General features: G+C 58.8%; 2 protein-coding genes across 2 annotated transcripts in view; one reads left to right on the forward strand and one right to left on the reverse strand.

Moving 5' to 3' along the window:
* Nucleotides 1–13803, forward strand: part of CSPG4 (chondroitin sulfate proteoglycan 4) — a 33448-nt gene extending 19645 nt beyond the window's left edge. Inside the window, exons 5-10 of the mRNA XM_064456782.1 lie at nucleotides 369–545; nucleotides 3860–4058; nucleotides 4256–4390; nucleotides 4554–4708; nucleotides 5585–5768; nucleotides 6086–13803. Coding sequence (XP_064312852.1) covers nucleotides 369–545; nucleotides 3860–4058; nucleotides 4256–4390; nucleotides 4554–4708; nucleotides 5585–5768; nucleotides 6086–7998 — 2763 coding nt within the window. The 3' untranslated portion in view covers nucleotides 7999–13803. The remainder of the gene's footprint in view (nucleotides 1–368; nucleotides 546–3859; nucleotides 4059–4255; nucleotides 4391–4553; nucleotides 4709–5584; nucleotides 5769–6085) is intronic.
* Nucleotides 13804–16841: 3038 nt separating this feature from the next.
* On the reverse strand, nucleotides 16842–22708 carry SNX33 (sorting nexin 33). The gene is made up of 2 exons (XM_064456789.1): nucleotides 19881–22708; nucleotides 16842–17775 (listed from the first exon to the last, which is right to left on the reverse strand). The coding sequence occupies exons 1-2, from the start codon at nucleotides 21319–21321 to the stop codon at nucleotides 17522–17524; spliced, it is 1695 nt and encodes a 564-aa protein (XP_064312859.1). The 5' UTR covers nucleotides 21322–22708; the 3' UTR covers nucleotides 16842–17521.
* Nucleotides 22709–22743: the final 35 nt, after the last annotated feature.

A 22743-nucleotide genomic window follows, 5' to 3' on the forward strand; every position in this document is an offset into this window, starting at 1 on the left:
GCTGGGAGGCTGGGGAGGACTGTGGCACTCCTCTTTCCATCAGAGATATTTGCCTTTGGGATGGAGCGGTTTGGGGTGGCAGGTTTGCCCTGCAGACAGGGAACACATCAACCCCAAAGTGTGTTTGAATGTCCCTGGGGATACAGGGTGGGAATGCAGGCAGAGCACCCACTCTGGGGTCCAGCTCTGCTTCCCATGGGAATCCCACTCCCTGCCTTTGTGCTGGATCCATCCCACAGGGATGCCCCAGAGCGAGTGGCAGGTGCCCAACTCCCTCCCTCCTCCCAGGCTGGTGTGCACAGGTCCCCTCCCCAGAGCAGCTGGTGGCTTGTGTCCTCCCAGGAGGGTCACACAGCCCTGCCCTTCAGGTGGAGAGCCAGCAGATCCAGTACAGGCAGGACAGTCCCCGGGCCCAGGCCGACAGCTTCACCCTCCTGGCCAACGCCTCCGAGATGGACCGGCAGAGCCAGCCCAGGACCCTCTTCATCACCATCCTGCCCCGCAGCTCCAAGGGGCCCCGGCTGAGGGTCAACGCCGGGCTGCAGGTAAGAGTGGGATGCCACGGGGATGGGCAGCCACCCCAGCGGGCCCTGGGTGCTCAGCACTAAGAGACCCCAGGGCTGGCCAGCCCAGCGTGGGGACCCCACGGGACCCACTCCGAGCCTGATCACGCACTCCCGGGAATTTGGGCACAGCAGAGCCGGGGTGCAGATCAGAGGCAGGCGATGGGCTCCGGGGAAGGGGGGCGGTTTGCCGGCGGGACGAGGCTTTGCAGGAGGCGGAGACCTGGCTGTCCCCCCCTTCCACCCCGTCCTTCCCGCCGCCGATGCTGAAACCGTCCGCAAGATGGGAGCATCGCCCCGCAGCAGCGCTCGGTCCCGCTCCCACAGTGTGCTCGGCGGAGCTGGGCTGCCACGGCGGCAGGCAGCTGCCTGCAGGCAGGCCGGCAGCGGCTCTTCACCTCCACCTGCTGAGGACAGGCACCCTGCTCGCCCTTCCACAGCAGGACGATTCCCCGCAAGCCCCCAGGCTGTCCTCACCCATCCCAGGATTTCACAGGCTGGCAGCAGGGAAGGCAGCTCCTTCCATCAGGATCATCACAGTGGCTTTAGGAAACTATCTGGGAGCCTGGGCTCTGGAGAAGATGCCCAAAGGGAAGGGTACAGGCTGCCCCGCCCAGCACCAGGCACCACCTGGATGCAGAGAGAGGGGCCAGGGCTGTCAGCAAAGCTTAGGGGGAGACGAGGGGGGCTCATCCACAGCCAGCCCTGGCTCTGTGCCTGCCCGTGCTCCTCTTAGTTACAACCCCAGCCCAGGAAATTCATCCCCCTCCCAGCAAATCCCTTTTATAGTGCATTAAGCGGTGACACCAATATCTGCCCCAACTGTGCCTAAATCCTGCACTCCCGACAGAGAAATGTTAACCTCTCGGCTGTTAGGCCCACAGCAGTCCCTGGTTCCTACTCCAGTGCCAAAAAAGCTCCTCTCTGCTTGCTAAGGAGCACCACATCCCAAAAGATCTGCTCTGGGCTGGCTCTGGCAGGGTGGGGCTGAGGCAGGGGAAGCTGGCAGAGGAGGCAGCTCTGTCCCCAGTGCCATGCATCCTGCCCAGGGCGCAGGCAGATGCACAGAGCCGACCCTGTGGAAGGGGAGCAGAAGGCTCCCTCCCTGCCTTATTTTTAGCCAGCCCATTAGCCCAGCGATTGCAAGGCACTTAGGGAAGCATGTCCTTCCCTCCCAGCCACCATACTAAAAAAGGGTGAAAAGAAAGAAAATCAATTCTGAGGCAGTGTCCGTTCACTTTTACTTTGGGATCTCCCCCAGCCCTGGAAGGGGTAAGCACAGCTGCCCAGCTGCCCACAGGAGGGGCTCTAGAGCTGGGAAAGGCTCCCGGCTCCGAGCTGTAGTAATGCTAAAGCAACCCAGGGCTCAAGAGGGGCCCGGCCCTGCAGTGTTTGTGCTCCGGAGAGAGATGACTTCAGCGTTTAAAGGTCAGGCTGGGTCCAGGAGAGAGATTGCACAAAGCCTTCCTCTGCCGGCTGCGCCTGCCAGCGCCAGGGGTGCAGAGTCCACACAGGGCTGGGGAGACAACGGGCAGGATTCAGACCCTGAAGCAGAGCCACCTGGAAAGGACCAGGCAGGTTTTCCCCAAGCACCTCCTTGGGTTGTATCAGGGGAAACAATGGCTGGATGCCACCAAGAGAAAGGCTTCCACTGGTGCACCAAAACACATGGCCACGCTCCTGGCGCTAGTTCGCTGCCTCCCTGTGTGCTCTCCAAGAGAGCAGAGGCAACACGGAGACTGAGCAAATACAATAAGCCGGGTAAGCGAGAGCAGGAACCAGGCGGAAGGCTTTAATAATTCAGAGAGGATGGGGAGCGTGGTGAAGCAGGTCAGCTCCAGCAGCATGGGCACTGCATGTGCCCATCCCCAGCGGCCAGCAATGCCCCAGGGCTGCCGGTCCCCACTGCTTGCAAACTCCTCTCTGGGCTTTGACCAAAGGGAGTTTTCCTTGGCACTGAGCCACAGGTCTGATTGCAACTTCACCGGGCACTGAAGTGACCTGGCCATGCGTGCTGGGAACAGGGAGCAGCCCAAAAACCTTGGTACATGCACGGCAGAGCAGCAGCTCCCACAGTGAGGGCTTCAGCTCCCACCCCAGCCATGTGTCTGGCAGTGCTTCCCCCATCCCATCTCTCCAAAGCTGTGTTTTCGAGCCTGCCTCCCGCCATCCCATGGGGACTGCCGAGGGATTCAGTTTCACTCTCGGCACCCACACCCACTCAAGAAATGTTTTGGGTTAGGCCAGCTGAAAACAGCAGAAAAGAGCTCATCTAACCCAGCACGGCCAGCTGAGCAGCTCGTCCAGCGGCCGGGTGTTGTCATATGGGTTTGCAGGATGCGGGCCAGGCTTGTGATGCTGTGGGATGCAGCACATTCTGCCCCTCCACCCTGCACGAGCTGCGGGAAGGCTCAGTCAATGCACCCTGCTATTTTGGGGCATCCTGAGGGTGAAAAGCAGCCCTGGGTTGCGCAGGCAGAACCTGTCTGGCAGTGCAGGATTCATCCCCATGGTCTGCTGAGGCCAAGATAATACACAGAATTAGGAGTGGGGAAAATGGTTGCCTCCAGCTGGAGAGGGGAGATGCCCCCAGGCCTTTGGGGTGGCAGTGTCCCCGGGGGGCGTGTGGGCATTGCTGGCAGGGTGAAGCAGCCCTGGGAGACTGGGCATGGCCCTGAGCTTGGCCACATACTTATCATTCCTGGAGGGTTTGCTGCGTCAGCTCCTGGCCTCACTGCAGCCTTGTGAGGGGGCGGTGGGATGGGTACTTTCCTGGGAGCACAAGCTAGGAGAAACACCCAACCCTGGAGAGACGGGGCTGCAGTTATCACATACACAGCAGCAGCTCAGGGAGTGATTTCAGGGCTTGAGGATCCCACAAAAAGCCCTTCTCCTGCAGAGCAATGTGGAAAGACACGTCAAAGGCACAGCTTCTGCCCCAGCCTGGTGAGCCATGCCAGCACTGTGCCTTCTTCCATCTCCAGTGCTTGGGGAAACTGAGGCACAGAGGGGCAAGCCCTCACCTCTGTCCTGCACACATTGTGTGGATGCACGAACCCAGCAGCACAGCATGTGCCAACAAACACAGCAGTGGTGCGGGGTGACGCAAGGCTAGGAAGAGGACAGATGCTGGGACATCACCCAGCACATGGACAAGGCACCCTTGTTGGGCTGGGATGTGCTCAGGCACCCAGCAAAGCAGTCTGAATTGGGACAGGGTCCAGAGCAGGCTGGGGAAGGGGGCAGAGGTGCTGGGAGTATCCCAGGGGGGATTACAGCCTCTCCCTATGCCCCAGCTGCGGGAAGGTACCACGGCTGCCATCAGCCCCTACATCCTGAGCGCTGAGGACGAGGATTCCCCAGCAGAGGAGGTGACCTACTCCATCCAGCCCCCAGCCAACGGGAAGGTTGTGCTGAGGTCAGCACCCGGCACTGAGGTCCGGCAGTTCACCCAGGCCCAGATAAACAACGGCCTCATCCTCTTCATGCACCAAGGTAAGGCAGGGCTGAGGTGCCCCAGCCACCCAGCACCAGTCCCAGCCCGAGGGAGGGGACACGAGCGGAGGGGAGCACTGTGCCACCAAGGCAGATGCTAACCCCATCACACAGCACCCTGGTCCAGACTGTGACAGGTTAATGGGGGCTGCAACTCCCATGCCCCCAATAAATGCCCAGATCTGTGCTTTCCACAGGGCCCCTGGATGGGGGCTTCACCTTTGACCTGTGGGATGGCGAGAATCTGTCTCCTGGGCACTTCTTCCTCGTTAGGGCCCAGAGAGAGCCCCTCATCAGCCTGGCCAAGAAGCAGAGCCTCACCGTCTGCCCAGGTGGGTACAGGGACGTTCCCCATCCTCCCAGTTCAATAGCAAACAGGGCCCTTGGACCCTTCCATCACCCCTTGCCTGAGTGCTGCCAAGAGATGCCTGTGGCAGAAGCTGCAGGTGGGTGGTAAAGTGACAGGTTGAAGTCTGTACTGGACATGTTTTTCAGGTGCCCTGCAGCCCATCACCAGCCAGAACCTGCAGGCAGTGAGTAACAGCCCCACTGGCTCCACTGCTCTGTACTACAGCATTGAGCAAGCCCCGCGCCTGGGCAGGCTGCGCACCTCCTGGGGGGAGGAAATCAGGAACTTCACCCAAGCCCAGGTGAGCTTTTGCCTCCTGCAGCCCCTCAGGATCCCAAGGCACAGCCCTCTATCACCCACTGCAGCCCAGGGGTCCCAGCCCGACCCACTGCTAGTGTGGGCAGAGGTACACAATCCCTGGCAGGAGGCAGAGCAAGGCTGCAACCACACCATGACTTTCCACCTCTGCCAACAGCTGCTAAGAGGGATTACAAGCTGCCGCCCCAATGCTGGCTTTACCACAGCCACCAGCCTTGGGCTTAGTGCTGGGGGAGGCTCAGGGATTTATAATCCCCTTTTTTTAGGCTACCTTCCTGCTGCAGACCCAGCCATCCTGGCTGCTGCCTAAGGCAATAGGCAAGCATGATGCTTTCACCCCAGCTTCAAGCAAATCCTTGCTACCATGCTTCTACACAGCCAGGCTTCTGCAGAGCATGGCAAAGGGCTTATTTCTAACCCTCCCTCAGAAGCATGCAGGTTTGCCCACCCTGCAAGCTCCCCCATGCTGTGCTTGCCCTTGAAGGGAGCCTGGCCTGAGTCTTGGAGGATGCTGAGCAAGCTCAGCTCTTCCTCTGAGCCTCAGTTTCCCCAATTGCTGGACAGAAACATCCTGGCATAGAGGCACTGTGAGCTCTCGATGATGGCTACTGTGCCATGGCTGGTGATGATCCCCATTTCTCACCTAACTAGGGCTTGGCTGCTCCTTCCTACAGCCAAAACAAGAGCTGAGGTTGCACACATTGGCTTTCACACAGCATCACCAAGATCCCCCCTGGTGTTACAGTGCCCATCACAACAGAGTTGAGACAGATGCACCCATCTCCCACATGGTATCATCCACTCTGAGTATTTATTTTGCCATTTAGCAGAGCTCATTGAGTGTCTTTTTTTATTTTAGGTGGACAGCGGGTTGATTTTCTACCAGCATGAGATGCCAGAGAAGCCCTTCTGGCTCACCCAAGATGCCATCCGCTTCCGTGTGGTTGCTCCCACAACTATCTCAGACTCCTTCATCCTCCTCGTGCTGATCTCCTTTGAGGCCACCTGTCCCCAGCGCTCAAGTCAGCTATGGAGAAATGCAGGTAAAGAAGGAAGGGAGAAGCAAGGGACAAACAAGCCCTTTGTTTGTCTGAAGACACCACCTTGCAATTTCCTGTGGCCACTCAAGCACAAGCTTTGATATTATGTCAAGCAACATCTAAAGTTGCAGCCATCCTTTTGCTGGTTCTCTGTGCAATTCCTTCTTCCATCATCTCACCAAATTAACAAGTCCCGGTTGCCTTCTCATCCCTCTGCATTTCTTTGCAACCCTTCTTCTGCTGTAGCTCACTCTCCTCTCCAGCAGATCCTGACTCTTCCTAGGGATGACAGACCTTTGCGTTTTCCTTTTTCCTCCCAGGTCTCCAGCTCACAAGGGCTCAACAGGCCAAGATCGACACCTCAGTGCTGGATGCTTCCAACCTCCTAAGCCAAATCCCGGTCCCTGAGAGGGCTGACCATGATGTTGTCTTCCTGGTGACAGGGCTGCCAGCTCATGGGCAGCTCTTGGTGGCTAGTGTGCCCCTGGATCAGTCACAGCCATTCTTCCTGCAGTCAGACCTGGCCACAGGGCGCCTGGTCTATGCCCATGGCGGAGACAGCATCTCTGATGATCATTTCAGATTTAAGGCTTGGCTCCGGCCCCAGGTGCAGCAGTCCATCCGTCCTCCTCAGGAAGGGGTGGTTATCTCTGAAACCTTCAATATAACAGTGACCAGCAGTAGCAGCAAGCCACCACAGGTGGTGAAGCAGCAAGAAGTGCTGCGGGTCCCACCAGGCTCTGTGATGACCTTGTCCCAAGAGTACCTGGATGTGGCAGACCCATTGGGGTCCCCAGAGGAGATGGTGTACAGTGTCCTTCAAAGACCTCTTGCTGGCCACTTGGCCAAAGCACGCAACCCACAGGAACCCATCAACCGCTTCACCCAAGCAGATATCAATGCAGGCCACATGATTTTTGTTGCCACAGGGAGCCATGCCCCAGGGTCCTTAGTGCTGAGCCTCTCCGATGGCCACCACCCACCCACCTTGACCTCGCTGGAGATTGAGGTGCTGCCTGCAGTGAACACCGCTGCCAGCCCAGTGCCGCTGGAGGTGCCCCAAGACCTGAACAGGGCGTTGGTGTCCCACCATCACCTCCTGGGAGCCACACAGCTGGGGGCAGGCAATGCCCTGTACAGGATCACCAGGGACCCAAGGTTTGGCCAAGTGCAGGTCAACCAAAAGCCAGCACGGGGCTTCTCGCAGAAGCAGCTGGACCGCGGGGAGGTGATGTTCACCTTCACTGACCTCACCTCTCCCCAGGACAACTTCCAGTTCCTTGCCTTGTCACAGGCAGCCAACAGGACTGGGGTGGTGAACGTGACTGTCCGTGCCTTGGTGAAGGCACGGCTGGGCAGTGTTTGGCCCAAGGGCACCACAGCCCTCCTGGACACCAGCATCCTTGATGCCAGTGAGCTGGCCAACCACACCAAGAGCATCCCAGTCTTCAAGATCCGCAGGGCGCCCCGTGGCAGCCGTCTCGTGAGGGTCTCCAGGGACCCAGCACAACCCACCACTCTGATCGAGACCTTCAGCCAGAGCGAGCTGGAACAAGGGCTGGTCGGGCTGGAGGTGCTGGATGGTGGGGAGACTGACCAGCCCCCAAAGAGTGACAGCTTCGTCTTTGAGCTGGCAGCTGCCGGCGTGCCACCAGCACTGGCATCCCTGGGGTACAGCATTGAGCCCTACAATGCCTCAAAAGCCTACGGTGTCACCCTGATCACAGCCCCCCTGGCGCCCTTGCCCCCAGTGCCCCAGCCCCAGGGCACAGCACAGAGCAGCCCCAATGCCAGTGAGTTGGGCGTGACCCCCACAGCCTGGCTGGGCCCTGGTTCTACCACCAGCCCCAGCCCCGTGGAGGGAGGCACCTTCCTCAGCTTCATTGAGGCCAACATGTTCAGCATCATCATCCCTATCTGCCTCATCTTCCTCCTGCTGGCCCTCATCCTGCCCCTGCTCTTCTATCTGCACAAGCGCAACAAGACAGGGAAGCACCACGTCCAGGGCACCCCCTCCTCCAGGGCCAAGAATGGGGCCATGCTGGGCCAGGAGACCTTCCGCAGGACGGACCCCAACCAAGGTATCCCCCTAACGACTGTCAACACCCTGGAGGGCAAAGGCATGAGTCCCCCACCCCAGGGCACAGGTCCTGGGGCACCACTGGACCCTGAGCTCCTCCAACACTGCCGGACTTCCAACCCCCCCTTGAAAAACAACCAGTACTGGGTGTGAAGGGCTCAGGCGTGGGGGCACAAGACCACGTGGGGGTCCAGACCCTCCTGGAGCATCACCGGCCACCTCCTCCCAGCTCTCTTCCTCCTCCCTGGGAGCTGGCATCCCACAGATGCAGGAGGACCCTGGGGATATGGGGGCTGCTGGTCCTGCCCACCCGGGACCCCCAAATCTCTGGTGGTTTTGGGCAGGGGAGGGGGACACTGCATAGGCAAGTGGGGGCAAGTGACATATCCAAGCATCCCTGAGGAACACTGAGTGCTCATTTGGGCCACCTAACAGTGGCCACAGTGCTGAAGGGGACTTGATGGCACTAGTCCTCACCGAGCCATTGGTGGCTCCTCTGTAGGCATCACTGACTGCCACGGGGGTGTGTGCCACAGCTCTTAGCCCACAAGGAAGGATGAGGAGCAGCTTGGGCTGAGTCAGGCTGGGGATGAAGCTGCCCAAATCCCCCAGGGCTAGGCGGGCTGAGACACTGGAGCAGAGGCTCGGAAAAAACTCTGTGGCCAATGCCAGGGGAATTCAAGGAGTCCCCACCCACTTGGAAAAAACCCGCCTCGCTCTTTCTCTGCATGCTTGTTGTGTGTTTCATAAAGCAGATTGCACTGAACCCTGAGGGGGTTGCACAACAGGTAGGATGCCCTTGGCAGGGAGGGACGGCAGGCACTCACCTGGGCAGTGTGAAACCGGTGGGGAGAGCAGAGAACCAGAGCCAGCACGGTTTTCCACTGCATACTCCAGTACGGCAGATGTAAACAGGATAAAGGGCCTTTTCCAAGGTGCATCACAGTTTTTGTAAGCCATCTCCATCATGTCACCACTCCTTGCCAGGCCTGTTTTAAGCCCAGTGAACTGCCGAGCGACATTTGGAGGTAATGGACCAAATTCTGGGCTCTTGCTCAAATTTTCCCTAGCCTGGAGCCCTAAAAACTTAAATAGAAATTATCTGAGGAAAAACTGAGCGCTGAGCTCTCAGGATGGGACCCAACAATAATACCCTGCATTGCTACAGCTGGGAAGCTCATCACGGAGCACATCCCACTCTCACAACATGAATAGGAGGCTGAATTGAGCCCCCAAGGATAACAGGGGATGCGTCACAGTTTCACGCCTCTCACCCAGGGTAAAAATCCATCCCCAGCATCAATGAACGATCCCTCCCCAAGGCAGCACCCCGGGGCAGTCCCACTCCAAGGCTCCAGCAGAGCCAGGATGTTTGCTTGGACCATGCCAGCAGTTTTCCTGGCAGCGTTTATGGTGCCAAATATTTGCCAAGCAGTAAATCACACCTACCCTGCTCCAGCTGGTGGGTGCCAGCATGTCCTGCCAGGTACCCACAGCCATCGGGGTGCAGGCAGGCAGCCCTGTCCCCCTGCCATGTGTGCCCCAGCCCCAACTTGCTGCATGGTATGGGCAAGATAGGGCACAGCGGAGGCAGCCATAGCACCTCTGAGCCCTCTCAACCCAAGACAGCCTGTGCCAATGGGTGCCAAGCCTGCACACTGCTGCCTTCTTCCCTGCTGCAACCTCCCCACCTCCAAAATCCTCCTCCTGCCCCATCCAGAGGGGGATAAAAAATGAAGTTTCTGCTCAGAGGCAAATCACAACCTCTCCCCTCTGTAAAATGGGGACAGTGCAACCAGGCTGCCCACACCATGGCTCAGAGCTTGCTGTGGAGGATCTTGCTGGGCAGTGTTGCTCCCAAAAGGTCAGGACAACCTCTCCCTGCAGAGCAGAGGGAGTGTCATTGCTTCCCTCCTTCTTTGATATTAACTCCAGCTCTGTCCCTTCCCCATCACATTCAAACAAGCACATTTATTATCTTTGCTAAGTACCTACCCCCCAGCAAGGGATGTATGTTTGCAGGGAAGCCAGTGGCATCCACCGAGGGCCCCCTTGGAAGCATCCACCATGTGTTTTCCTTTCGAATGATTTTCGCCTCGTACCCAGGGATTAAATAGAAGGAACATGGCCTGTTTTGTAAGCAGCATTGAAAGTGAAGCAGGTTATTTTTAAGGCTTGTGGTTTTATTTCCGCTTCTGGGAAACATCCACTTCCCAGGGTCAGGGGAGGACAGGCAGGACTTGGAAAATGCCAGTGCAGATCACGGTTCTCCAGGGCCAAGCTCTGCTGGCAGGGTTTAAATCCTGAACAAAGCTGCTGGCTTTGCTTGGGTTATTCGGGGTTTGCAGCAGGATAGCTAAGGCAGGATCAGGCCCAGTCTTGGTGCTGCCTGCTGCCAGCCATCCCCCTGGGAAAGGGCTGAGGGTCCAGGGGGGCTTCTCTCCAGCTACAGAGCAGACTTAAAATACATCCTAAACAATCTCAAAAGTTTCCTAGTCAGGCCCTTTGCTTTCCCTGCACTGGGAGCCAGCACAGTGTCTCTGCCTTCCCTGGAGCCCTGTGTGCTCTGCACCCAGCCGGGGCATGGCATTGAAGCTGCTTGCTCACACAGAGGTGCAGCCCACCCTCCTCACCCCAGTTTGGGTGAGAACTACTCTGATCTGGGAGGTTTCGGTGGTAAGAGGAGCTGGGCTGCAACCTTCCCTGCCAAGCTGGTTATGAAGCTTGCAGAGGTGTAGGGAAGGTGGTTACAGCTGCTCTGACAGATAGGCTGTTTCCCCCAAGGTGGGTCAGATGTGCACAGCTGGCTGACAAGAGGCAGATGTGCGTGTGAACTCACATGCCCTATTTCCAAGAAGCCACTGCCAGGTCTCCCTCCAGCACTTCCCCACCTCCTCCTGCACCTACAACTGCTGGCATTTCCCTGGGGCATCTCACACCTACATCCCTCCTCCACCTTCTACCTATGGTTTTAAAGCAGGAAAAGCCACCCAGAGTGAGAATGCTGTGCCCAGAGAGCCCCTGCCCCAGGACATGGCCAGAGCCATTTCTTCTGCAGCACCACCAGCCAAGCCCAATCCCAAGCTGTAGGCAGAGGACCTGCATCCAGGGTGGGGTGCACATCTCTGCCAGTCCTGCCATGGGAGGAGGGGGTCACAGATGGGTGCTGCCTGGGAGGGAGATGTCCCTGCTCCTGGTGCCAGGGACACATTGTTGTGCCCAGCCTGTAAGTGCAGAGAAATGGAAGGTTGGGGTGGAGTGGGGACATTAGGTATGGGGAGCACTAGGAAGGGCTGAAGAGTGGCTAAGGGCACATCTACATGCAGCTTCTGAGGACACCCGGATCAGGGAATAAAAGGCAGGCCAAGAGGAGAGCCAGACTATAGCCAGGCCAAGGCAAAGCCTCAAGTTGCTAAGGGAAAAATATGGGGTGGCAGAAAGCAGGGCAGGAGCCAGAAGATACTCAGAAACAAAGGACAGTGAGCAAGTTGTGGTGACTCACAGAGGTGTGACAGGATGTTGACAGACCATACCTGCCACCACCTCCTAAATGGTAGGAAGAGGAATGTCAAAAGCAAGGACATCACCAAGTAGAGCCACCCAGGAGGTGTGAGAAAGGCTCAATATCTTGTGTCCCTTGTCCTCTGTGCCACCTCCAGACATCCTGAGGGAACCACCTGGTTAAGAGCATCTCAGTGCCTGACTACCAGTTCACCTGGGCAGCCACACAGGGTCTCACAAGTGGCAAAAATGCCAGTGAATTTTACTTCTATTTAATTCTTCATTAAGAAGTCACCTTTGCTTTCTATAAGCCCCAGAAGCAGGGAATTTCTCTTCCTCCACTAGGAAGCCCCCGCAGCTGGATCCCAGGCAGGATGCAGCCAGGATGATCCAGCCTGGGCTGCATCTGTCGGGAAGTCCCTGCAGCCCTGCTGGGATTTCAGCCCAGTGCTGGGATTAACGTCCTGATTTGAGCTCAGATCAGCTGAGGCAGGAGGAGCAGTGCTGTTGCATGGCTCAGGGAGAAGGCAGCCTGCTGGTCTGCAGGCAGGCATGGCAGGGCCAGGCTGTCCCCAGCTGCAAGGACGGGGCATGTTTAAATGATGCCCTGCTGCAGAGTCCAGCCTGGAAGGAGCAAGAAGGGAGTAAGAGCAATTTTCCTCTGCCATTACCTCGGCAGACCCACAGTGCCTTTAAAGCAGTCAGGAAACCTCCTCTTGAGTTACCCAATGCCCCCCCCCCCCAGCAGCCTGGCCCTGTCCTGTGCTGGCCTTCGGTCCAAGTGCTGCGGCAAGGCATACAGGTGACAGGAAACAGTTTCCAGGCTCCCATTCAAATGCAAACAAATAATAGGCCAAACAGGTTTCTTTCAGCATCCACCCAGGGCAGATAGAATCATTTGACTTTGAAACCCTCCCCGCAAGCCATGCAAATGCGGGGGTTCAACAAATGAGGGACTTCATTCCCAGCCAGGCTTCAGGCCAGCACATCCAAGCCCTGCACACGAGACTGGGACTCATGTAAGCATCATGTCCCCAGCCTCCAAACTCCTCAGCTGCTGTGGACAACCATAGGTGGCAAGGACCTTGTGACAACATTGTCCACATTGCTCCTGGGGATGCAGGCACAGGAAGTGATGAACTCCCTGAGCTCACGCAGGCAGCCCCCCTCTGTTTTGGAGAGGCAAAGCATCATCCCAGGGCTCCTGCCTCACTGTCCCCGTCCCAAATCCTCCCTGACAGCTCTCACCAGCCCCAGGAGATGCTCTGGTTTTTGCTGGGAGCCAGGAGGATCATGCTGAGGTTCCCTCAGAGGGCACAGGTCACACTCCCTGATGACAGATAATGAGGAGAGGTCTCCAGGAAGACACCTGTTCCTCCCAAAGCAGGTGAAGGATGTGACCAGGGGTGGCTGGGTCCTCCTAGGAGCTGCCCCACATGGGAAACTCAGAGCCAGACCTTAGGCTGGCTGCTGCGTAGTGTGACGAGGCTCAGGATCTCCGCTCCGAGCCAAGCCCAGTGCCCCAGGATGCCAGAAGCCCAAGCCCTCCCTCCCTGCTACGTGCCTGCCTGATTTCAGCAGGCCATGGCCACAGCCTGCAGAGCAGGCTCAGCTGGCAGCAAGCCCATCAGGACAGGACAGAGCCTGAGGGGGAAGAGGAGACTGCAGGCATGTCACCCTGGGAGCGCCCTCACAGGAGGCAGGGTCAAGGAGCCCATGCAGGGACAGGGCTGTCCCCAGGAGTCCGTCATCCACCACCACCTTGCCCACCTGAGATATATCTTCCCAGGCCCTTGCAAGCAGGGGAAAGGATGGAGAGATGAGGACCCAGACAGCAGAAAGTATCCCCTAGGCAACTGCTGCCTGCCATGGCTCTCCAGCCTAGCTGCTGATTTAAATTCAAACCAGATTGAGTCTAACCTCCATTTCCACACCCAGCAACTCCAAGGGAGACAATGACGGAGTGACAACCACATCCCAGAGCCTGGGCTCTCCACCCCTTCCTCCAAAAAAACCACGCCCAAAGAGGCTGCCCCTCAGAAGTACAGGACCTACCTCCCCAGGCTCAGCACCTTCCCAGGGACCAGAGAGATTATACACCCTGGCACAGAGAGCTGGGACAGGGTCTGCCCCAAGCATCGCCCTGGCTCTGGGGGACCAGCCTGTTGCAGAGCACCAAGGCTGCAGCATTCAGCAGCAGGGGAACAAGGAGGGCTGGCAAACTGTGGCTGCAATTAAAGGTGGTTCCTAGCTCATTCCCCTGGCACAGGCACTACTGACATCCTCCCCTCATAACTGTCCTGTGCTGGGAGCGGGAGGGAGCATTTATAGCAACAGCCAAGGGAACCAGCTGGTGCTCATTGCCTTGTCTGGTGGAGCCAAGTCAGGGTCATGCTTTGGAAATATTTGAGAAGTGCAGTGATTAAAAGATTTGAACTGGCAGTCTGAGCTGTCTCCCTCTGCCCCTGGTTCATTGCCGCCCCGCACCGGTGCTCTCCCACATGCATCTGCCTGGTCTTGCTGCCTCCATGCAGGCACATGCTCATCCACCTCCCAGCACAGCAGGGTTGAGTCTGATGGAACCTCACAGCCATTTTGGGCAGCAAAATCCCACTCGGCTCCATCCCCTGCGCGCGCAGCCCCAGAGCTGCTGCCAGCCCTGACAAGCAGGCGTGACTCTGCTCCCCACTCTGCGCTGGCAGCCGTGCCTCTCCAACATGCTTGCTAAGTGCACTGGCAGCGTAGCATGCCCAGCAAGCCTGATCCTGCCCAGCCGTGCTGCACCCTGTCGTGGGGAGGAGCCAGGTCAGGCCACTGGGCTGCTTTGGTGTCTGATCTCAAATTATTGAGCATCTGGAGCTGGTGGGGATATCTGTGCAGCTGAGGAGACTCCCATCAGCAGCTCCACTTGATCCAGCTGCCAGGGCAAGAGGCACCCAGCACACCCCCAGCCTCCAGCCTCCAGCCACTCAGCTGGACCCTGTGAGACCCCAGCTGCTTTTGCACCCAGGAAGGGGTCCTCCCACCCCAGAGCATCCAGCCCTAGGCTGGGCTCTGGGGACATGCTGAGTGGGGAACACCTCCATGGGGCAGTGGAGGCTTGGTTTGGCTGTGGAGGTGGCTCATCCCACCGAGCTGAGCCTTGCTGGTCTGGGGGATACCTAGGGAAAGGTTGGATCGAAGTTATCCCTACTGCCTGCTGGCCCAGCCCACATATAAACCCCAGTCTCCCAGAGGTCAAACCAAGGATGCTGGATTTTATTTCCACCGTGGGGAGAAGCCCAAAGGGAGGAAGCAACACAAGATCGCCTGGAAGCCTCCCACCAGAGCGGAGGCAGCAATGGGCCCTCCCGTGCCGGCTGCGGTGCTCCCCAGGAAGGATGTACCAGCCGCCATTGCTACCTCCCCACCCAGCCATCGTGCTGGCGGGGCTTGTGTAGGTGCCTTGGCCTTGGCTTTCCCATGCAAGAGCAGCCTTGGGAAGCAGGAGGAGGAAGCAGACCTGCCTCGTGTTTCCTCTTGGCCCCACGCGGCCTGGGTTTTTTTTCTTGCTGTGACCCTGAGCATGAGCTGGGAACAGCCCGTGTCCCGAATAAAGGCAGCAACTGAAAACACTGGGGCATAGGGAGCACCACCTGCACTCCCCAACCCCCTCCTTACTGCCACCCTGCACCCCAGGGGTGACAACATAGTGTGGGAGCACTGGGGCAGCCACCAGGGTGCCTGGAGCTGATTCCATTGTCCAGACCTCGGTGCTTTCACAGGACGCCACCAGAGGGGTTGCGGGCAGCAGGAGGATGCTCAAGCCCCGTGCCCAGCTGAGGCAGACCCCAAAATGCCTGTCCATGGGCAGGGAGGGCCCCAGCCAGATGCTGCCAGGCAGCAGAGGGAAAAGGCAGGAATGTTCATGGGAAGCAGGTTTTCCCAGCCAATGCATTTGCCATGCCGAGCCAGCACTGGGAGTGTGGTCCAGACATGGAAGTACTCAGGCGGGTGACTGGTGGGGCAGGGAGACATTTGTAGGTGCCAAAGGACTGCACAGAGCACAGGTCTACGCTTGGGGAAACTGAAGCACAGCCTTCAGAGGGGGTGCATGAAGCCCACAGGGACCCTGTCCTGTCCCCATCCCAATGCCAGGACACCGGAGCAGAGGATGAGCTCCTGGGGTGCTGGGACATCTCCCTGCTCCAGTTGCACACCCTGCGAGCAGAGACAGCTCTATGCAGCATTCAGCGTTCCTTGAGGGTGTGACCAGCCTGGCTTTGGGGCTCAAATCTGCAAGTGTTTATCAGGGTGGCTCTGAGGATTAACACCTTCACTGGGGCTACACACACCCTCCCAGGCCCTTGTCCCCCACGCCATATCCAGACCCTCCAAAATCTGTCTCTGGTACATCCCAAGGACTGTGCTGCAATAGGGGATCCCAGGCAGGGTATCCCCCTACCAAGCTGGGTCCAGGGGAGCTGGGATGCTGCAACCAGGTGCCAGCACAGCTCTGGAGGCTGCTTGTGGTGCCAGAGACTGGCTGCCTGCCCGGGGATAGCAGTGGCAAGCTCAAACCCAGTGCTTATTGTGGTCCTTGGGGAGAGCAGGCGGCATCAGGGCTGGCGGGGGGAAGGGACGTGCCGTCCTACACAGCATCTGGCCTCAACATGGGGCCAAGGCAACCGAGGTCATCCAGTGCACGGCCAGCGATGCTGGAGACGAGGCGTTAACCCTTGCGGGGTTAGCACAGGGGTTAGCCACCCTGTTTCCACAACTGCTGCTGCTGGAGGGGCTGGGCCAGGATGGGGCCAGGGTGGGATGGGGCTGGGGTAGGATGGGAATGGTGTGAGATGGTGCCAAGAGAGGATGTGGCCAGGGTAGGATGGGGCTGGGGTAAGATGCAGCTAAGATAGGATGAGGCTGGGATGGAATGGGATTGGGTTGGGGCTGGAGTGGAATGGGGCCATGGTGAAGGAGGAAACCCATCCTGCCTGCACAGAGGCTCTGTGATGCCTCTGGGCATATTTCGGCATCCTTGTACCCGTGGGCTAGGGCCGGGGAGGCCTCTGGGACGACAGAACGCAGCCTGTCGCATTCCCAGTGTTGCTGTTATTTTAACAATACCCCGCTGGTCTGCATGCCGGGGCTAATTTTAACCCTGGAACCACGCCAAGCCGGCCCTAACTTTCCTTGCTGTGATTTATCCCAGCCATTTCCCTTCAAAAACAAGGTCCCCGTGCCAGCCCCGCTGTCTCCCTAGGCAGCAGCACACTGCTGTGGGTCCTGCCCCACTGGGCAGGGCAAAGCGGAGCAGGATTTGCCCCTTGGTGGGTTGTTTGGAGGGTGGGAGGGCAGCCAGTGTGGGCCCCCACCAGTGCTCAGCCCCCCCCACCCACAGCATGGGGATTTTCGGAGGTTGGCTGGAAGCCAGGAGATGTTCTGATGCAGAGCCTTCCCCGGGATCCTGGAGGGGCTCCGTTTTCCACAGACATCTCTGGGAAGGAGGTGGGTGGTTTTTTCTACTGACATTTTTATTGAAAACACTGTGGGGCACTTTATTTTTTGCCTTCTTTTTTTCTCCCTTTTCCCAGTCATAGCCATGCTTGAGAAAGAGATTTCCCTTCGCCTCCATGTATCTATTTAAAAACTGATTGGTAAAAATGCTGCAGAAATGTTTGCAAAAAATTGAAAATATTGAAAATATCTCATGACAAAAAAAAAAAAGGAAATCATTCTCTTCCAAATAAAGACCTTTTTCTTCTCTTTTTTCCATCAGAAAAGCTTTTACTGTGCAAAATGTTGACGGCTTTGATTTCTTCTCCCAGCAGGCTGGGATGCACCCATCTCTCTGCTCCAGGAGAATGGGTTTTCAGAAAGCTAAAAATCACTGGGCAGAGACACTGGCACCGTCACCTCCACGTCGTCTCTCTTGTGACCCCCCCCCGCCCGCCAGACCTGCGGCAGGGTGGGAGGTCCCCAGGGGAAGACCTGACCCATGGCCAGCCTGCGGGTGAGCCCTTCCCCACAGAACCGCAGCCTGCCCACCCAGGAAGGTGGACAGAAAGCCTGAAGGTATTTGGTCACTAGCATCATGAGTTCCCATTTGTTCTCAGCCCATCACAAACAGAGGTGGTCTGCAAGGCTGCGGAGAGAGAAGTGCATGATTTCAGCGGGGCAGCAAGCAGAGGCATTAAAGGTTGTCATACATGCGTAACGTCTTCTCCAGCTGCTGGCTGACGCGCTGGTAGAAGACAATTTGCTGCTTTAAGTAGGACTGCATCATCCTCTTGAAGTCGGCCACGCGCCGCTCATGGAAGTGGTTCATCTCAGCTTGCAGGGCGAAGCCCACCACGCGGCAGCGCTTGCGGATCCCGTCTGCCTCCTCCTGGTCCATCCGGCCCTCATCGCTCATCCGTTGGCTCTCCTTCACCTTCGCAAAGGCACCTGGTGAGGCAGGGGGAAGAGAGAGAGGCTGATGGATCTATGCGTCCCTCCATCCCCCTTCCTCTGGCACTGGCCTCTCCAGGCAGCACTGGCGGGTCCCATTGCACTCTGTGCCAGGGCACCAGCCTGGCCCAACAGCCAGAAGTGCAGAGCTGCATTAATAAGGGAGGGATCTGTGCGTTCCTGAGCTGTCATCTCTCAGTGCCCATCAATCCCCATTCCTCTCCTCCAAGCAGGGAATGATCAGTAGCCTTTTACCTCTGGACTCTGACATCCCAATTCCTTTTCCACCCCATCCCTGGGCAGTCAGACTCACATTTAGAGGGAGGTCTGGGGGTCTGGGCTGCTGGAGGGGTGCAACTCAAGCCTCGCAGTGCGAAGTTAACGTGGGGCAGTGTGTGCAATTATAGCCAAGTGCCAGGGCCAAGCCTGCCCTGCAAATGTTCGATGTCTCCCCATGGATGGGGGTCAGGAGCAGCCCTGGGAGACCCCAGCCAGGGAGGAGGTGAATCAGGGTGTGGGAAGGGCACACAGTGCCGGCTGGCTCATCTGGGAAAGCATCTCCCTCTCCCAGAGACGGCTGATGCTCTAACACAAGTTTTTCCCCCTCCTTCCATCTATTTTTATGGCTCGGTTTCGAAAGAATCCTGCCTGGCTCCAGCCCTGCATTCCTCCCCCCTCATTAGCACAGAGGCTGTTTGCCTGAAAACAGGATCTGGCCCACAGCTCGCTGGGCTTCTTTCCCTTCTCCCTGCCCCTTGCCGGGAGCACCAGACCCAGGGTTACGGTGCTCCCGCTGTGACAGGCCTGCTCCCAGCAGAGAGGGGGAGGAGGAAGAAGCAAAGGTTGGAGGCCAAATCCTGCCTTCCGCTCTGCCCACGCGGCCTCGCTTCCGGATGGGATCCAGCCCCTCTTCACCCGCCGCGGTAAACAACACAGGGAGGGAAAGGCGAGGAAGCAGCCAGGGCTGGATTGCATCCTCCCTTTCCCCTTTCGCCCTCCCAGCCTCCCCCACGGATCCAGTGATGCACAGACACCCCTGGATGCTCGGACACAGACCGCCCTGGCTTAACCCTGGGGAAAGGTCCCTGCCCTCCAAAATCTGGGGACGCCCGTGCGGGTGTCCCCTCCCTGCTGCAGGCAGCTGGGCCAGGAGGAGTGCATGGACTTTGGCCCCGCTCCCACACCCAGCTCCCTGTCTGTGTCACACCCCGCTGCCTGGGTGCAAAGGGGTGCAAGCCCTGCCTGCTCACTGCCCTCCCCAGAAAGGGCAGAGCAGATGCCTCTCACCTCATCTCCTCCTTCCTGACCCCCTCAAATACCCAGGGGACCTGCAAGCACAAAGGGTAAGGGGATGCAGGGAGCCCCAATGCCCTAGGGGTGCTAAACACATCTGTCCTGGGCTCAGAGGGGCAGGGACGTACTCTTGAAGAGGTTGACCCTGGCTGTCCCCAGAAGGTCCAGCGTGTCCCCCCTGGCCAGAGGAGCGCAGTGAGACTGGCGGAAAGAAGAGACACGTCCATATCGTACTGGCCCTGCACACCCCTGACACCCATCCCCTCCAACCGACCCAAGGCCATGTCCCAGCGGTGTCCCAGCCCTGGGGGAGCAAGCTCGAGCATCCCCACTGGCCACCCAACCTCTGCCTCAGGCTGGGAAGGGAGGATGAGGGGGTACAAGCAGTGCTGGGTTGGGGTGCAACGCAGCCCCTCGCTCACAAGGTGCTGGGCGGGCCATCCTGGAGCCAACAGCAACGGTGCCGGCTCCTGCTCATGGCTCAGGAGGGAGTGATGCCTGCGCTGACCCCCCTGACCAATACTTCGGGCAGCAGCTACAGAGTCCACGGTATCACTTGAGGCAAAACCTGATCCTGGAACCAACAGCCCCAGCAGCTTCTCCTGGGCTGGGGTGACCAGGGAGCCGTGCCAGCAGGAGCCATGCTGCCTCCCTGGGAGCCACAGGCAATGGTCCCCATCCTCATCCTCATTACTGCACTGCACAGTATTTCCTCATTGCATCCCCATCCCGCTCCCCATGCTGCTCCCGCCCATGTGGGGCCATCACAGAGGAGAGGTCATCACCAGGGGACGAGAAGCCACCCTTACCTTTCTGGAGGTGGATGATGTCTGGGAAGTTGGAGAGGAGCCCTTGGTACAAAGAGAGAGTGTCCAGCATGAGGAACAGGTCATTCTTGGGCTGCTCAGCAAACATCTCCCCCACAGTCTCGTATGTCTTGCCCGTGTGGGAAATGGCATTGTTGAGGGCGTCTGAGCTGTATGGGGGGTCCATGTGGAAGGAGTGGCTGATGGCTTGGAAAGCATTGCCCAGCTTCTGGAACTCCTTCCGGAAGCCCCCCGCATGCTTGCGCACCAGCTCTGAGGCCACGTTGGTCAGCTGCAGGACACTGTCGTCCATCTTCTTGCTGAAGGCCTTGAAGGCATCCACGCGGTCCTCCACATCCTGCAGGTCCTGGTGCTCTGTGGGGATCTGGATGGTGAGGAGGAAGCTGGCCCCCACCATCTCATCCTTCTCTGCCCGGCGTTTGCCCAGCTTCCACTGCTTCTCGTCACGGCAGCAGAGGAAGTGCTGGAAGCCCTCATACTGGGAGAGGACGGGGTGGCTGGTCATATGGTCCATCCAGAGGATCAGCCGCCGCTTGCGCTTCTCGATGAAGTCCTCCTCGAAGCGCCCGGTGGCCTGCTTCTCGGGCAGATGGGGCACCGAGATGACCGTGAACTTGTGCAGGAGGCGGTTGTAGAGCCAATCAAAGTGCTTGTACCGCCGGTAGACGGGCGAGTTTATGTTGCTGGGGGTCAGCTTGTAGGAGATGTAGCTCTTGATGCCCTTGAACTTGGTTTGCTTCGTTGGGTCCTCCACGGAGCAGATGAAGGGGTGAGGGTTCGCCTTCCACTGGGGACCTTTGGAGCCCATCTCAATGCAGTAGACCTCAGCTATCTTGGACATCAGGGGCACATCACCCAGGATGAAGGCTTCCACCCCCGAGCGGACAAAGCAGGAGAAGCGGTTGAGGTTCCTCCCCACCACGCTGCCCCTCTTGGAGGAGCTCATGCTGTCCTGCCTCTCCAGTGCTGGCTTGGGATGGTAACCGGCATGCTGGTGGTGGCTGTACGCTGCCGGGTACTGCAGGCTGGGCGAAGGGTGCCCATTGGTGCCCGGCATGCTCTGGGGCTCCTCCACCACCGTGCAAGCATCGTCCCAGTCATCCCAGTCATCATCATCGTCATCCTCAAAACTACCCTGGTAGGAGATGCTGGGGTTGGGGGCGGCTGTGTAGAAGGAGGAGTTGTGACCAGGGGAGCCAGCCGGGCTGCTGGAGTAGTCCGTGTAGTTGGAACCCGACCGGGAGCGGAGGATTTCGACATAGGAGGCAGGGAAGAGGCCAGTCTCCCCGCGGCTGTTTTGGCCCTGTAACCACCCGTCCAGGGAGTTCTCGCTGAAGATGATGAGCTCCTCGTTCTCCTGGATGCTGATCTCCTCTTTGTTTTCACTCTGGAAGTTGTAAAGCGCTCTGGCTTTCAGCGCCATGGCCGGTCCCAGGGGGGGACACACAGCGTAATGCAATCCCCACAGCCAAAAAAAAAACAAACCCCAGCAATACCGCAAGCTCACTCAGCACCGGGGCCACCCTGTGCTGTGGGAAAAGGCTTGGCCGGTTTCTCAGGGAGATAAAAAAAGGTGGAGAAGAAATCCCCTACAAGGTGACGCCGAGGTCTGCATGTCCAAGTAACCCCCCCAATCCCAGCTTCCCGGTTAAAAACAACATTCCCTGGTCAAGCAAGTGGCATTTCCCTTGCTCCTACGGAATATAAAGCCAGGCCAAACCAAGAGTCAGGCTCTGCCATGTCCACGCAGGTTTTATCTCGCTGGGACGCTGATCCCGCGGTTTCACTTTCCAGGAGGAAAAGATTTGGCTGCCAGCAAGGAAATAAATCCAAAACGACTTTCCTCAGGGTTCCTGTGGATAAAACTCTCCAATTTTCTCGTGCCAGCAGCTGCCAGTCGGTGGGTGCTGGAAAAGCACCGGGAACTGACCCCAAACCCAGCCCAACCTCCCGGTGATCCCGGCCCGGTGGGTTTGCAATTCCTTTCCGGGCCAACTTTCCCAGGATTTGGTGGGCTTTTGTTCTCGTTTTGGGTATTTTTGGTTTGTTTGGGTTTTTTTTTGGTCCGCTGAAATCCGCCAGTCTCACGTAGCACGCTGCGGAAGGACCCCGCAGGCAGGGCAGCACCGGGGCCGGTACCGGGGGCAGCCCCCCCCGCCGCTACGAGGACCGGAGAAGGGAGCGGAGCCGCGGCCCGGTCGGGACGAAGCCTCCCGTCCCCGCGCGGAACCGGCGGGCAGCCCTCACCGCATGGCCGGGCCGGGGGGGGGGCGCCGCTCCCTGCCGCCACCCGAGATCGGTACCGCCGTCCGGCTTCGGTGTCGGTGCCCGCTGCCGCTGCGCGATGTCGGTGCCGCTGCCCGGTGCCGGTGCTGCTGCCGGTGGCGGTGGCGGTCCCGGTGCCGGTGGCGGGGCTGGCCGCCGGCCTCCCGTGACGCACGGCAGCTCCGAGCTCCCCGGTTCGCAGCCGGAGAGCGGCACGGCAGGTCGCACGGTGCCCTCTGCAGGCAGCCGGCCCGGAGCGGGGGGGACACACGAATCCCGCCCACGACCACGGTCACGGCCACGGTACGCGGGGGCGCGGCTCCCAGCACCGGCTGCTCCCGCGTCCCTGACCGGGAGTGCTCCCGGGTATCCCTCCACGGGGTGTCCCCTACATCCCTGCCCGGGGTGTCCCCCTCCATCCCAACCTGCCCGGGATGGTCCCCTCCATCCCCGTCCACCGCGTCCCCTCCAACTCCGCCCTGTCCGCCCCCTCCATCCCGCGGTGGTCCCCGGGATGTCCCCCACCACCGTGTCCCGAGTGTCCCCGCCTGCTTCCCGGTCCCCGCTCCCGGCGGGAAGG

This window comes from Phalacrocorax carbo, chromosome 7 (assembly GCF_963921805.1).
Source record: "Phalacrocorax carbo chromosome 7, bPhaCar2.1, whole genome shotgun sequence".
In the NCBI taxonomy this organism is placed as follows: domain Eukaryota; kingdom Metazoa; phylum Chordata; class Aves; order Suliformes; family Phalacrocoracidae; genus Phalacrocorax; species Phalacrocorax carbo.